This window comes from Alligator mississippiensis, chromosome 4 (assembly GCF_030867095.1).
Source record: "Alligator mississippiensis isolate rAllMis1 chromosome 4, rAllMis1, whole genome shotgun sequence".
Classification (NCBI taxonomy): domain Eukaryota; kingdom Metazoa; phylum Chordata; order Crocodylia; family Alligatoridae; genus Alligator; species Alligator mississippiensis.
In genome coordinates this window covers 2,050,827-2,066,016 of record NC_081827.1, presented here as the reverse complement: position 1 = coordinate 2,066,016, position 15,190 = coordinate 2,050,827, and the positions used below count along the sequence as shown (strand labels likewise).

The 15,190-nt window shown below is 56.2% G+C and overlaps 1 protein-coding gene across 9 annotated transcripts in view; it reads right to left on the bottom strand.

The window, feature by feature from the left end:
- Window positions 1-13,749: 13,749 nt before the first annotated feature.
- The window catches only part of SBF1 (SET binding factor 1), an 88,883-nt gene continuing 87,442 nt past the window's right edge, over window positions 13,750-15,190 (bottom strand). For all 9 annotated transcript variants that reach the window (XM_059725604.1, XM_059725606.1, XM_059725607.1 and 6 more), the window contains one exon: window positions 13,750-15,106. In XM_059725604.1, coding sequence (XP_059581587.1) covers window positions 15,008-15,106 — 99 coding nt within the window. In that variant the 3' untranslated portion in view covers window positions 13,750-15,007. The remainder of the gene's footprint in view (window positions 15,107-15,190) is intronic.

The window sequence follows — 15,190 nt, the reverse complement described above, 5'->3', positions numbered from 1 at the left end:
GCACGCAGGTAACTAGACGGCTTATTTTCAGAGAGACTCTCATCCATGCAGTCTGAGGGACTCTGCTTTGTGAGTATGAGAGAGTGCCTTGCACCGGCCTCCCATCGTGAGCAAAAGCACGCCTGCCGTAGTCGGGCTTGCTTTTCAGAGTGCTCTGGTTTGGCCTCTCCGTGATACCGCGAATGCCATGTTCTGTATGAAAGGTGGAGATGGAGAGGCTTCCCCCAGCCCAGCAGGGTAGACTGTCCTATTATCAGTATTTGGCAGCAAACGGGAAGCCTGAAATTTATTGTCATTTTTGGTGTGGGGCAGCCTGAGGATTGCCTTCGAGCATCAGTGATACAGTCAGCTGCGATTCCCTGGCCAGGAAAACCCTTTGTGGCACAGCTAGTGGTTCTTAGAGATCTCTCTCTCCCCCTTTACACAATTATAAATGAATAATTAAGAGTTAAATTGTGCCAAAAGAGAAGTTCACCCATGGTGAAGGTCAGTCCCCTTGATTGCCGAAGACCAGTCCCGTTCCTTGGAAGTGATTGCTTAATGTGGGTACCTCTGTTTCCGGGTGCTCAAGTGAAGATGTCTTAAGAGTCTGATTCTGCAGGAGACTGATGTGTATTAGCTTCTAAAATCAGGCCCCTTTTAGGCATCTCGTATTGCATTCCCAAAATTGTTTTATGACTTTAACCACTTAAATGCAAAAAACTTCTTACCAAATGCAGTACAAGTGCAGCTGATCCCAGCAATTCACTGAAACCTTGACAGAGTTTCAAAGTCCCATGAAGTACTAAGCGAGTCCAAAAGCGCTTCTCCATTTAGCCCCCCAAAAGCGACATTTCTGTGCTGCAGGTCACTAACGAAGCACAGCGTGGTTAGGGTCACAGACGGGTGTCAGGGGAGTACCTGCAGCAGACCCAGTCTGAGACCTCTCGTAGCTTGGTGCCTTTTCAGCTGCTGGAGTACACAGCAAGATGCATGAAGTTATGCAGCACCTTACCAATTAATTGTGTTTATTCATTAGCATTTGGATCTGAGTCCATCATGAATTGAGAGCTTGCAAAAAGGATTTAAAATACAGACAATAAATAGCTTTGCCCCATCCAGAAGGTATAAGGAGTGAGACCCCAGCCCCACGGCATGGTATGGCTTATTTTAAGGGCTCTTGATCTGGAACTTGATCACTCGTGCCTCGCTTCCTTGAAGGCTAGACATCCTGTACGTGCTTGGACATGCAGAAATGCACAAGATTTCTTGCTTTTCTAATGGCGAATGATTCCTTTATATTGCGGGGCTTTGAGTTCGGAGTTATGTCTCGCTGGCCCTATTCGCCATCTGCCAACAGACTGAGCTGGGAGGTATCTGACACGTGTGTTCACCCTTGATAGCCCATCGGGTCACGCTACCCTTGCCTGTCCTCACACACACAACTCTCTCTTGTCCGTAAATTGAACTCCCTTCCTCTCGAGAGTCACGGTATGGGAAGGTGAAGGGTTCCTTGGTCTCCAGCTCGTGATGTGCAGTTTTTCTTTTGGTCCTCATTGCTAGCTGAGCTTTTTTCCTAGCCCGTTCAGGCTACTGCCTAGAGAGCCCTTCTCGTGTGCCCGTCTGGGCATTTGGCTGCTGTACTGCATTCACACGACCTTTCCTGGTCGTATAAGTGTTCGGTCACTTGATCAGCAGTTGAATTCATCCTTTCTGCGAGCTGTGCCCTGCCTCGTGTCATCTCAGAGTTACAATTTACAGAGTTCACTCATTTGCAGTGGCACGTGAGAAATACCACTGGTGTTCATCACAGGCGTGCGATATCTCCTGGTCCTCCGTAGGCAAGCACTGTTTTTGGAAGGAAGTGTTGCACAGGGTGGGAGCAAGGCAAACTCTACCAAAACTGGATATATTTATACCCAGCTGTATCCTTCAAAAATCATCATAGACTTGGGTGGGATACCTGGCCAGACAGCAGTGAAGACTAGGCGAAAATGAGCTTCAGCTCTCTCCTTCCCTTTCAGTATTCAGTAGTTAGGAAAACTGCCCATATCTATGCGGTATGTATAATTCGTTTAGTCTCGACTCTGTATACTGCTGTGTGTGTGTGTGTGTGTGTAGAGATATATATTTGCGGTTTCTGTTATGCCACGTATATTTATACACACACATAAAGGGATGCTAGTGTATGAAACCAGGTGAAGTGTAGCCTTGCAGTGCAATGAACCTGATTACTGTATGTGTGTATGTGCCAGTACACGTTCGACAGCACAGCCACGTTCATTGGGAGAGATCGAAGCTGGCAGAGTATAGCTTGGTGTGAAATAATCTCTCGTACCGCGTCTTCTAGCAGAGTGATTTGAACCCAGCAGGGCACTGAAAATGGATTATAATTTTCAGGGTGTATTGACTATGCAAGGACTGATCAGCATTGTTGCTCTCGATGTCCCTTGCTGTGAGATGCTCCTCCTGCCGGCGTGCTTTCATATTGGAAGCCGGGGACTTGGTCGCACTCTTGGTTGTGAAACCTGTTCAGTTCAGCTGGCGTTTACCAGTTAGTGGATTTTAACAACAACTCTCCTTAAAGCTGGTCGGACTGAAAAACATCCTTTCTTCCCTTCGGCGGTCTTTGTACTGGGAGCCACCTGGGCTGTGGTGTCAGCTGATCATTTCAAGCATCCGTGACCGCTCTGTTCAAGACCAGGGTATGACACTGGCAGAGAAATGAATGTGGACGGGAGAACTATGGGGGGTTACTGTCAGATAACCCTGCGGTAGAGAGTTGCAGGGCAGATCTGGATGGGTGGGAATGTGTAACCTCGCAGTACCTGCCTTGCCTTTGTCCAGAGCTCTTTATCCAAATTCTTTCAAGTTGCTCTGCAGAATTTGGGGAACAGATGCCAGAGAAAAGACAGAAAACGAATGCCGGTAGCAAGGAGACCTGTGCTCACAGCCCGAGAGACCAGGGTCCGTTTCTCAGGCATGAGCTCCTGTGAAGAGGTACGGTCCGCTCTCAAATTATACAGCCATGAGGGGGGGAGGCCAAATTGAAGTTGAATTGATCAAATTGGGGCTGGTCCTGCTTGGGGCGGGGGGTTGGACTAGATGTGACCTCCCGAGGTCCCTTCCCACCCTCATTTCCAAGTTCAGGTTTTAAATAAAATATCCCTTTGCAAAAATGCAGTTAAGTGGGTTGTGATCAGTCTCACCTGTCTTCAAAAAATACTTTGTCCACCGTTTTCTTGGGCCACAAAAGATCCCAAGGCAACAGCTATGAAATCCTATGCCCGCAGCTGGCAGACCCATCAGCAATACACTGAGTTTATCATCCCATTTTCACTGCTTAGTTATCACGCTGCAGCTGGAAGAGCAGCGCGAGGCAGACTCAGGGCAGAGACCAGCCTTTTAGTGTCCTCCGAAGATCATTTAGTTAGGAAAACTCAGATCTATCAACTTTGTCAGTGAAAGTGTTTGGGGTTGTGCGGTGCAGTGGTGGGGCATGAAGTTTGGAGGTAGGTGGGAATTTAAGGAAAGCAAGGAGCTGACGAGATTGCTTTCATTATCTGCTGGAATCACAGAAGTCCCAGCCAGCTGTGATTGAAACCCTCCCAAAGGTAGTCCTCAAATTGCCTCGGGCTAGAGGCCAAGTGGCAGCTACCCCCAGGAGCTGGTCCCCGAAAGTCCCCTGCAGAACGGTCCAGATGCTCAGCCCAGTCTCCGAGCCAGAGCTCCCCGATCTCCCTTCTCCTTCAGCAGTTGCTGGAGCTGTACCTAAAAATAGGGTTTGGGGACGCTTGACGCTATGCCGGGCAGGGCGGGTTTTTCTCCCTCCCTTTGTGTCGTGCCTCCTTTCCTGCATCTCGCTGGCATGACCCCAGCCCCAGCCCCGGGGAGATGTGAGCAGCCCCAGTCTCAGGTCATCTGAGCGGGGCAGCAATAGCTTTGCTCTGGTGTCTGCGGGGTGGGCTGCGGGCAGGGGAATGCCTGTGCTCTGGCGGCCGGGGTCACCTTGAAGACGGTGACGGGACAAGCAAAGAGATTTGATTTTTTTGCAGCGTTGTGTTGTTTCAGCTAGATTTCAGCTCTCTGTTCCAGCAACCGCCGTGCTAAAAATAAGATTTTCTTCTCTTGCGCTTCCCACAGCAGTGGTCTCGCCCTGAACTACTGAGCTCTGCCCACACTTCCAAACAGCTGCTTTATTTTTTTTTGTAAAGCAAAATGAAACCTGCCATTTACAATGGTTTCTTGATTTTTATTTATTATTTTTTTGTTCGCCCCAACATCAGCTCTCTGCGACTGCGCCTCTAGCACTTCATTCTCGGTCCGAAAGAGTCTGCTTCTCCACTTACAAGCTCGCCAGGCCAGCACGATTCACCTATCTGTCCTGTCCCCGGTGCCGGCTCAGAAAGAAAACCTTTTGGATGGATCTTGCGACACCGACACGCTGACTTCTTAAGTGACCTCTTCCTTCAGGAGGAGGGCTCGTCATGGGCAAAAGTAATGCAAGGCGGCTGCGTAGCATCGCACGTGCTTGGTCGTTCGAGGGAACGGTGGTGAGCTGGCAGCGAAGGGGTGCTGCACAGTGCAGCTTGCTCCACGTGCGGGTGTTTGGACATCACTAGCTCATTCTTTTAATCGTCATTTCTGAACAATTGGCAGAGGGCTTTCTGTGACCGGGACATCTTTTTTTGGTTTTTTTCCTTAAGAAATATTCACAGCCTGCAGGAAATGGCTGAAGAATAGCAGAGGTGAACTCAGGGGTTTGAGAGAGAGAGAGAGAGAGAGTGTGTGTGTGTGTGTTTCTGCTCACGTGTACACATCGGTGCGATCCAGCGGTCTGCTACAAATGGGTTCAACTGGGTCAAATGACCAAAAAAACACGCGCCCGCAAAACAGCGAACAGCTGAAAAACGATCAGTTAGTGGCACTGTGATATTTTCTTAAATATACTTCTGAGCCAACTGCATTAACAGCATTGTTGGTGGCTTGTGGCCTCTCGGCGAGGGTTACTCTCTCTTGCCTTTAGGGTCGTGTCCTTCTGCGGTCCGTCTCCTTCGCGCGGCGTCCCTCTTCGACATACAGAGGGATGCTCAGACTGCGTGACATGATCCACAGCCTGGCTGTGAGGGGTTGCCTCCCTCTCAACCCGCGCTTCGTGTAGGTCTCATTTTGCAAAGCGCCCTAAGCACTCGGGCTCTCAAGTCCTACTGACTTGCAAAGAGGCTTCTGCTCCCAAGTGCCCAAGTCATTTTCGAAAGGAGACCAATGCATCACTCAGGTGTACAAATGCTGAGTGGGGCATCAGCTGAGTACCTTTAAAACCCCGTGGTGTTTTTTTTTTCCAAGCTCTGACCAGGAGCTTGCGGTTGTCTTCAGCTGCGGGGCTTGCTAGTTTGATCCGTGCCTTGGATTTAGACCCCAGGCTCTCTGCGGGGCTGTTAGTGGCTGGGGTCCCTGCTAGCTGAGAGCAGAAGTGCTCCACGATCCCACCGGGTAGTTTCCAGGCATCCTGTACGGTGTTTGGGGTGACTGATCAAGCCGAGGTGATTTGGGCCCTGCCTGCCTGACCAGACCTTTCTCTCCCTCTGTGCCCTAAGACCGGCAGAGCCCAGGCTGGAGCAGACACACGGCTGCTGGCAGGCGGCTCTTCAAGGCCTCTTGACGCTGCCGTGCTTGCATGTCCCTGGTCCAAAAGAGCCAGAGGCTGCTTGGCTTTGCAGCGTGTTGTGGAGGCCGTCTCCCTTTCACAGGCTTTTGGGGAGGGGGGAGGAAGGGGGTGGCTCGTGCATGAGAGAGACAGCTTATCAGATGGGTTAAATCGATTGCTTTGTGGATTGTTTGTCTTGTTTAGTCTGCAAGGACAGGAGCTCGTACCCGTGATGAATCCACGCGGTCGCTAGGTGTCGATTCCATCGTACAAAAAAACCATTTAAAAATCCTGCTATCAGTGAATTTCAGACCGAGAGAGTTACAGGGCTTCGGTGCCGAAGTACCAGGCACCGCAGGACGTGGCCCGTCGGTAGACCGGGCTTCGGCTGAGCTGAGGGAAGGGCACCGGGCTTGTGCCGTCTCCCCTTGACTCCCTAAGTGATGCTCAGTGGGCGATGGCGCGTCTCAGCTGCGGCTTTGGGGAGAAAACCTCTTTTATGGAGTTTTGATTTTTTTTAATCTAGTTTTTCAAAGGTCTGGTAATCCTAACTGGTGCAAAGGGATTCCCAGCGTTGCCGGATTGGGAATAGGATCTGTTCACACAGCAGGACGCCGTTGCCATGTTTTAGGAAAGTGTCTCCTAAATGGGATCGTTTAGTGCAACCAAACTGGGACAAATTAACTCCGGGCACGTCGGCAGCTAATAAATAGCAACGCGACTTCCTTTACTAGGACTCAGAATCCTGTTTTTATCATTCGAGGTCCCTTGAATGCCGCAGTCGGGATTGGAGCGTCGGCTCCGATGGCGTGGACATTTTCATTGCCTAACGAGCGCTGTGTCGGCAGCAAGCCTGCTTTGCACCCACACGTTGCACATGCTTGTGTTTGCACGATCAGAGAGAGAAGGTTTTAACTGAAGCTATACTGGATGTGATTTACCTTTATTGGAAAAGTGAGATCACCACGCTGCCCTGCTACCAGGCCCGAGCCCTTGGGCGCAGCACGTAGCAGCTGCTTTACAAACCACTCCTCCCTGTCCTAAGGACGCGGTGCAAGTCGGCGATTCTCGACCGGGGCTCCACACGATGTTGGCCCCGTGAAGCCGTGAGCCGTTTCTAAAGACTCGAGCGGCCCTTTGCAGTCGTTCTCGGTAAACGTCCTTTACACTGAAGACGTGGGTGAAACCTGGAGCTTCACGTGTGGGGAATGGAGTGCGTTCCCCTCCGTGAAAGCACTGGGAGTCCTGCTGCGGCCGAGTACGGGGAGTTAGCCGAGGGAACCGTTCTTCCCTCGAAGGAATACCAGAAATCCTGCAGCGGTGCGCAGGCCGTGGCGATGACAAGAACATTGAAACTAGGGTTGTGTGTCACGTGTGTACTGTTAATTGCCACGCTCGGCACGTGGGGCGAGTATCATCTGAGTGGAACAGCAGCCATCTTTTCATCAGACTCTTCAAAACGATGACAAATGATTAAAAACTCTTGCCCAAGTATTTGATTTTAGCTGTTACCCATATTTACGCCTGTAACGGGATTATTTTATTGATCTTCTCCCCTTCTTCCCTCCCTTGTCCCGTCTAAATGAGGTGGCTGTTGCAGAGCCCGGCTCTCCGCCAGCTTCGGTCATGTGTGTCTTCTTCTTCCAACTCCTCCTCTCTCACTTCCCCCTCCGTTGTATCTCTCCACCTCAGACTCTGGTTGTCGTCTTCCCCTTCTCCCGGTAGTGCCATTCTGGTAACTTTTTTCCCCACGTTTTCTTCCGGACTCCTTTGAACATGCCCATGTCATGCCAGTCTCTCTTGTGCTTTCATAGATGCCTCCACTACCTTCGCTGATCCTCTGAGGTTGTATTCCTCCCTTTACCCATCTTCGTCGCCCCATCGGAGCATTTTCATCTCAGTCTTCTTTCTTGAGTTGACTTAAAAACAACTTTTATTTGCAAGGAAATGATCATTTCCTCCATCAGCTGTGAATACTCATCTTCACCTTGTGGTCCAATCTTGTGGAAGACCCAGAGGAGTGCTGAAAAGGCCGCTTGCCCGTCAACTCATGTTTCCATTGTCTGGGATTTGCTATCTGCCCCGACCGCAGTGAGACACCGGGTTGGAGACAGGTGGAGTGACTGAGCCGCGCCGTTTCGATTGGTACGAATTCAGTCTCCCTCTCTGAGCAGTCTCAGGCGCAAGGCCTGATTCTGCAGCCTGGCCTGTCTGCGGGTCTCTGCTCCTGGTGGAAATCCGGCATACTCCTCATGGGCCGTGTCTACACGAGACACTTAATGCGCAGTAGCCTAATAACACTGTGCAGTAGCACGTCACAGCGTGGACAGTGCTAATATGCGACTGCGCAGTAGTGTCACTAAAAAGGCTTCTGCCGGTGCTACAGCGCAGGAACTCTAGTTACCGCACATTTATTTAGTACTTCATTAAGCAAGTACTAAATTAAATGTGCAGTAACTACTGCGCATTAATGAAGGTGTAGATGCACCCATGGGCACACACGGTAGATGTCTTGGTAGGCCCGTGACTCAGGATTTGTGTAGACGCTGAGGCTTCCTAGTCAAATGTTTTAACGAACCTCAAGTAATGAGAGTGTTTAATTTATTTCAGCCCCGTGGTCGTGTGAGGTGGGAGGGGAGCATCTGGGACCTGCAGAGGTTCGCCACGAGGGATTCCCTTCCCCGGTGCCACGCTACCCAAAGCATTTACCTTATTGCCATGTGTCTTTTCCGATTAACCTGCAGGGACTTTCGCACGAAATAAGGGGTGTCAAAATCGCACGACCTAGGTCTGAGCTTTGCCTGGCCTGGCCTGGCCTGGCGAGCCAAGACCATTAACAGCCCATTGCTGCCAACTGAACGTTGGAAATCGATAGCAGAAAATACCTTCCCTCGTCCCACCGCGTCTCCTGGGGCCACTTCTTTAGGAGAGTCTCTGCCGATGTCTCACGAAAGCAGCCTGCCCTGGAGCTACACACGAGAGGATGCTTTCAGCCTTCGGGGCTCGTCCCGACAAGGGGAAGATGCCAGAACTGAGGTTCGGGGTTTGTGGAAGCTCAAAACACAGTAGACTTGTTCTTTCGCTTGAACCGAAGTGATGCGCAGCGCGTCTCGTGACAATCTGTCGACGGTCTAGGCATCTAAACGGGATGTTTCCACTGGGTGTGCAGTCGGCTCCTAAACCTGGGCATCCAGAGCCGGACTAGGCAAGAGGTCTAGAAGTGTGACCGGTCCCTTCCCTTTTCCCTTCCTCGTTTGCAATTTGATTCCAAAGACTTGGCGGCGTGGGGGAAGCGGCGCGTGAAGCTTTGACCAGGAGCGGCAGTGCGGTGATGGGGTGGAGAGCGCTGTGCATCTTAGGTGTGCCGCGCGTGTGTTTTGGGGGATCTCTGGCAGATTTGTAAGTGGTGCATCATCAAGGGCTCCCCTTCCCCATAATTCACTTCTGAGAGCGTGAACTACGAGGTAACTTTACCCCTGGCTTTTTCCGCTCCAGTCGGATGAAGATGTAACCAGTCCAGGCTTGCGCACCCGACTGGAGCCGCGAGGCGCGTAGCATGCCCAGGGGAGCGGACTTCACTTCAAGGAGAGCTGGGGGTTTGAAGAGAGAATCGCTTCTGCACGCAGCGGTGGTAGCGAGGGCCGTGCAGGCCTGGAGGAAAGAACAACAGTCCCGGTTTTGGTTTAGTTTTGGTGTTTCTTCAGCGTTTCGCTGTGTTTTGTAGGTTTGGCGAGCCGGCTAACTGTCCGGTCAAATATTGTCCACCAAACAATTCATCATTTTTGACTGGTCAAAGATTATAGCAATTTTATGGGGGGGGGGGGGGGGGGGGGGAACCTACATTTTTTTTTACAGTTTGAAAGAAATTTTTTTTTATTGTGTTGACACATTTTTAATGGAAAAGTTGTGCTTTTTCTGTGTGTTATTTGGTGATTTTTGACTAGTTAAATACCCAAGCTTAGTGCTTTCACAGATCATCCCGCCACCTCGTGGTAACAGCCATGCCGGGGAGAGAGGAGGAGCAGAGCTGAGTCTGGGAGCTGGCGAGACCGGGCCGCACAATTGTGCGGGACAAGTCAGCGGGCCCTGGGGCGGCCAGTCCACACTCGGGGGCCATGGCCGGCGCTCTGGGCATGAAGGGAAGGCTCCAGAAGGACCCCAGGTCGGGTTTAAGGGGCTCCTGGACTGGAAACGCCACTTGGGGTTTGGCGCAGTCCAGGTCAGAGCGGGCAACGCGCCAGTTGCTGCTAATGTACGCGGGGATCATACGTGGCAATTTCTAAAAACGTGGTCCTAAATCTAATCTTTTTGGAAGTGCCCGGGCTGCGTGTCAGGCCTTGCCTGATTGGCGTTTCAATCGTCGGTACGGAGAATCCCACGTAGGTACGAGGTCCACGGGCAGGGGCAGGAATGAGTGGGAGCCCAGCAAGTCGCGTAGGGCCGGGAGTGCCGGGGGACTCGGGAGGCGATGCTGGCCTGACTCGACTGTGGCACCAACACCTTCTGAGCCCTCTCTCGGCTAAATCCACGTGACGGGGACGTTGTCGGGTGAAAATGCACTTAAAAAAGACCAGCGTCTGTAGCAGTGCCGCCGACATCTTACATCTTCGCTGCTTGTTACATCTTCCGGTCTGGGAACGGGGCTGTTCTTGCGAGTCAGGGGACACGGACCGTGGCCTCCCCTGGGCTGTGCCTGCTCATGGTTCCCATTCGGGCAAGAGACCTTCTTCTTCACACTCGTTGGAGAGACCTTTGCCGGCCTCCTCCTTTAAAGCACTCGGGATAGCTGCACGTTCCCCACTTCGCAGCAGACGGTCTCGCACACCGCTCTTGGTGGCATCCTTTACTTTTCCCCGCAACTCCCATCCCAGGATGAGCTTTGCGGGGCACGATGCCTTAACGGCTCACGTGAGGGCTGTCTGTACCGGAGGGCCCGTGGTTCAAAACCACAAAGGCCAGGCCTCTCGTTTTCTTCACGGGAGCTGCATGGGTGCACGCGGCGGCAGTTGCCACGCAGCGTACAGGAGCCGCAGCCTTGCCGGTGGGAGCGTGCGGCTGCGCGAGGCCGTCTAGGAAACGCAGGGCAGGGCCCGTTTCGGTTCCAGTTTCATGGCAAAGCTCTGCCGCGGGCACCCGGGGACGTTGAGACTTGCCCTCTCCGTTCGTTGCTCGTGACGCTGGGCAGAGGGACCTAACCCGTCAAAGCCCTGCCCAGGCCGCGGAGCCGTGCTAGACGCCCGCGGGGACAGTGCGGACGGTGCATCCGCGTCTACTTCAGAGCCGGATTTTCAGCTCGGCAAATGGGCCGAGGTTTTCCAAGCAGCTCTGAACCGGGCTGCGCTGAGCCTTTCGCCCGGGGTTCGGGCGCTCACATGGGGGGGCTTGTTGTGAAAGCCTGCCTCTGGCTCGTGGGACCTCCAGCCCCTGCGCGGTCCCGGGGCTGGCGAGGGTCCCGTGGGGCCTGCAGTCGGGCTCGGACAGGGCTTCCAGGGAGCATCCCCAGGAGGCGGGAGGGAGGCCTGCCAGATGCAGCCGTGATAGCAATAAGACATACTTGCCTGCGTGGAAGACGAGAGCGGGCCGCGATCAGCGCCAGGCGGCTTTTCGTCTGCCGGGGGCGGCAGCGAAGGGCTGGCGAGTTCAGTGCAATGACATAGGGGAGCCTTTTCTCTGCCCTTAAATGTTGACCCTGGGTCTTTGTAAGCAATGTCTGTGTATTTATGTGTATATATGAGGTACAGAGTTTTAAACGTACTGCCTTTCCCCCCTTTCCCCTCCCCTTATTTTTCTGAGTAATTCCAGATGTACTTGAGTCTCTTGACTGTCGAAACTTTTCTATTGTAAAACCAATGCTGGCGGGTTTGGGGTCGTTTGGGTTGGTTTCTTTCTTTTTTTTTTTTGTAAAAAAGGAAGGAAAAAAGAAAAAAAAAAAGAGAAAAGAGAAGTAAAACAAACAACGAGCCGGGAGCCCCCGCAGCCGCCTGCCCCTCTGTCGTCCTTCCAGGCTGTAAATTCCAACTATCAATAAAAACTCGAAACGCAGCTCCGCGGCCGTGCTTTCTCCGGCCGCAGGTCGGCTCCGCTGGGCCGTGGCTTGGGGCTCGGCCTGGGTGTTGACCTGGGCCCTGCTCCGGGCGCTTGGGGCTCGGCCTGGGGGTGCAGCTCTCCAGTGCCCGTGGTTATCGCACACCGGGAGCGTCCCTGCCGCGGGGCAGCACAGACGGACGGGGACGAGGTGCCATCGGCCTGCCCCGGTGCACCCCAGCCCAACGGGGACGAGAGGCCTGGCGGGTGCAAGGGGGGCAGACGCTGCTCCAACGACAAGGGGCTGCACAGGGAGGGGTGGCAGATGGGACCCTGCCGGGGGCAGCTGGCGGAGGGGACGAGCGAGAGAGTTGCTCCCCTGTAACGGGGGCGGCCGCAGAGCGAGACCCTGCAGTGGCAGCCGCGGGGGTTTGTCCGGCCTGGGGGCCCCGCGGGGAGGACAGGAGGCCGCTGGGGGCAGGAGCATCCTCCAGGCCCACGGGCTGGCAGGATGGGGCCCAGCTTCCTCTCCTCTCCACGGCCCTCGGCAACAGCTGGTGTCTCAGTGCCGACAGCCCCCGCCACGCTCAGTTCTTGCCCGCGGCACCCGAAATGCCCGCTGTGTTTATTCTTGCTGCTCTCAGAGGCCACAAGCCTCAGACCGTGGGCAGGTCGGCCTGGAGCCGTGGGGCTGGCAGGGGGCTGTAGGTCACATCCAGTCCAAGCCTGGCCTGGGGCAGGATCAGCCTCGTCCAAACCCCGTGTCCAACCTCGGAGCCACGCGACACAGCTATCCCTGACACGTCCCCTCCCCTGCCCCCAGGATGTAGGGGGGCCATGGCCCCCAACGTCCTGCTGCTGCGGGGGGGGGGGGTCACAGACGCTGCAGAGCCCTGAGGCCGTGCCCCTGCTGCAGAGGAAGGCAAAACCTCCCAGTGCAACCAGTGTGAGCAGGGGGAAATCCCTTCCTGCCCCAGTGCAGTGTGGGGCTGAGCCCGAGTGCAGGGGCAAGGCCCTGCAGCCAGGACCCTGCAGGGTTGGTGCCAGCAGGAGCATCGGCACAGCCCAGCCCTAGCCTGGGCTGCAGCAGTACCAGCGCCGCTGGGGGATCTGCCCCCCCCACAAAACATGTCAGCATCCTCCCCACCCCCGCAAGCCCTGCTCCCCACATACAGATGCCAAAGGCAAGGGCTGCTCCAGTTCACCTGAAGACTTCTGCATGGCACACGTCAGAGGCTTTGCTGTGCAAATTGGTCGCTCTCAGGGCACACGTGTGTAGCAGTGGCTGTCACCAGTGGTGGGGCACGGCCTGGCCGTGTGCACGTGCTGGTGTCAGCAGCAGGAACACGGGCACTTGCCAGCAGAGGCCTTTCACCCCAGCTGTTTGGGGTCCTGTTGGGAGGGTGCCAAATGCCCTTCAGGCACCGGCCTTCGTCCTTGCCCCCAGGGTTGCTGAGGAAGTGGCAGGGCCTCACCAGGGACCAGGCCGGGGGCTGGAGGAGCTGCACGACAAGGTGCAGCAGGTGGGGCTGGCAGGGCAAGGAGAAGAGATGCAGCCCAGCCCGCAAGCTGCATGGGGGAGGTCCAAGGGGGTCTGTGTTTGCGTACGGGGGCAACATCCAGCCCCGGCGGCTCGACTCACCTGTGCCGGCGCTCCAGGATCACGTGGCTCCCGTGACTGGACACGGGGTGGCTCCAGTGGCCCTGACTTTGCCCAGAGCCCACCACGGCTGCAAGGCTGCTTGTCCCGTCGTGCAACACGGTCAGGAGCACGCACCCATCCCGCTGCTGGGCCCACCACACAGGGCTTCACGTCAACCTCTGCCCCGGCCGTGACCTAATCCAGCCCCAGAGCGGAGCCATGCCCAGCTCTCTGCTGTCTCGCTTGACCGAGGACGAGGAGGGTGCTTGGGGGGCAGAGCCCGTCCCCCCGCTGCTCTTCTCGGCTCAGGGTTTCCCTGCGGGCCAGGGGACGAGCACCAAGATCCCAGGAAGAACGTGGGCCGGAGCCAGCGAGCAAGGGTGCCTAGCCCTGCCCGCGCCCACAGCTGCAATCGGCCCCTGGGCGCCACTGGCGGGAGACGGCGGCAGCCCGTGCGTCATATTAATTTTTTATTAAACCCCGTCAGTCTCTGTGCGGACAGACGCCCTCCCCCGTGGGTACGACACGACACGGCCGCTGCGGCTCGCACACACTGTACAGAAACTCCGATCATCTACAACTGCTCCGGGGAGTTACAAAAAAGACCCCGCGACCCGCGACGCCAGGCGGGTAGGTTCAGACACGGGGTGGGGGGCGCGGGGGTCCTGGGGTTAAGACTGTACAGAGGGCGGGGGTCCTGGGTGGGGGTCCTGTCCCAGGCTCAGCAGGCAACAGCAGGAAGGAGGCGGCCATGGGGCCGGGTCCGTCCCAGCCCCAGGGGGCCGCGCCGCGCCGCCCGTGCCCGCCCCAGCACCCCGAGGGAGCCCGGCTGGGGCTGCGGGCGGGCGGGGGGGGAGTGCCGTAGCTCGTGTCTGTACCTGGAGCCTGTCCCCTTTGCAATAAGTTACAGCAAAAAGCAGGGCAGGGCGGGGGCTGCGGGGCAGGAGCCAGGGGCACAGCAGCCGGGAGCTCCCCTTGCCCCTGGGGGAAGAGGCCAAGCAGCTCGACGTCGTGCCCCCACACATGGCTCAAGAGCCCAAGCCAGGTCCTGCCCTGCCCCGGCTGCCCCCCCTTCCGGGCACGGACCCCGGGGAGCCTAGGCTGTCGGGGAGGGCATCAAGCCCTGGCCCCTGTGGCCTTCAGCCACCCGCCCCTGCCGGGGACAAAGGCCCATGCCTAAGTTGTGCTACCTGGCTTCCCCCAGCACTGGGGGGCCGTGGGGGTCCTAGCCGGAGCAGGCGGGATGGTCCCAGGGCACCCGTGGGTGCGGAGGGAGCAGGCTTGGTGCCCCCCCCCCCTCCAGGAGAATCTCTGCCAGCTCCTGCTCTTCTCTCGCGGCCGGGAAGGGGAAGGTGATGGGAGTGGGAGTGGGGGTGGGAGTGGGGTTGGGGGGCTCAGCCTACCCTGTGCGCTCCCAGCCGGGGAGGGGTGCCCGGCCGCGGGACGCCACGCTGGACACAGACGGGGCCCAGCCCGGCGCGGCCAGCGCCTCCTCCGCGAGCCAGGTCCTAGCGCAGTGTAACAGACTGATGCTGCCGGGCCCCTGCTGCCATCCGCGGCCGTGCCAGGGGCCCAAGGCTTTCCAGTACGAGGTGCCTTTGCCGCAGGGGAGGAAGGCCGCCAGTGCTGCCTCCTCCTCCTCCTCCTCCTCTCCAGTCCGTCACGGCCCCGGCCTGGGCACACAGCAGGGCCCGGGGGCTGCGGCAGTGCCAGGTTCACGCGTCCGAGAGGCAGCTCTGGATGCGGTCGATCCACTGCTGGGCCAGCGGCGCGTCCTGGGCGCAGAAGTTGTAAACACGTTTCGTCGTCTTCAGCTGCGGGGACGGAGGGAGGCGGCGGGTGAGGCCAGGAGCTGCCCGTGCCCACCCCAGCCCTGGCCCCGCACCCCAGGCCCGGCG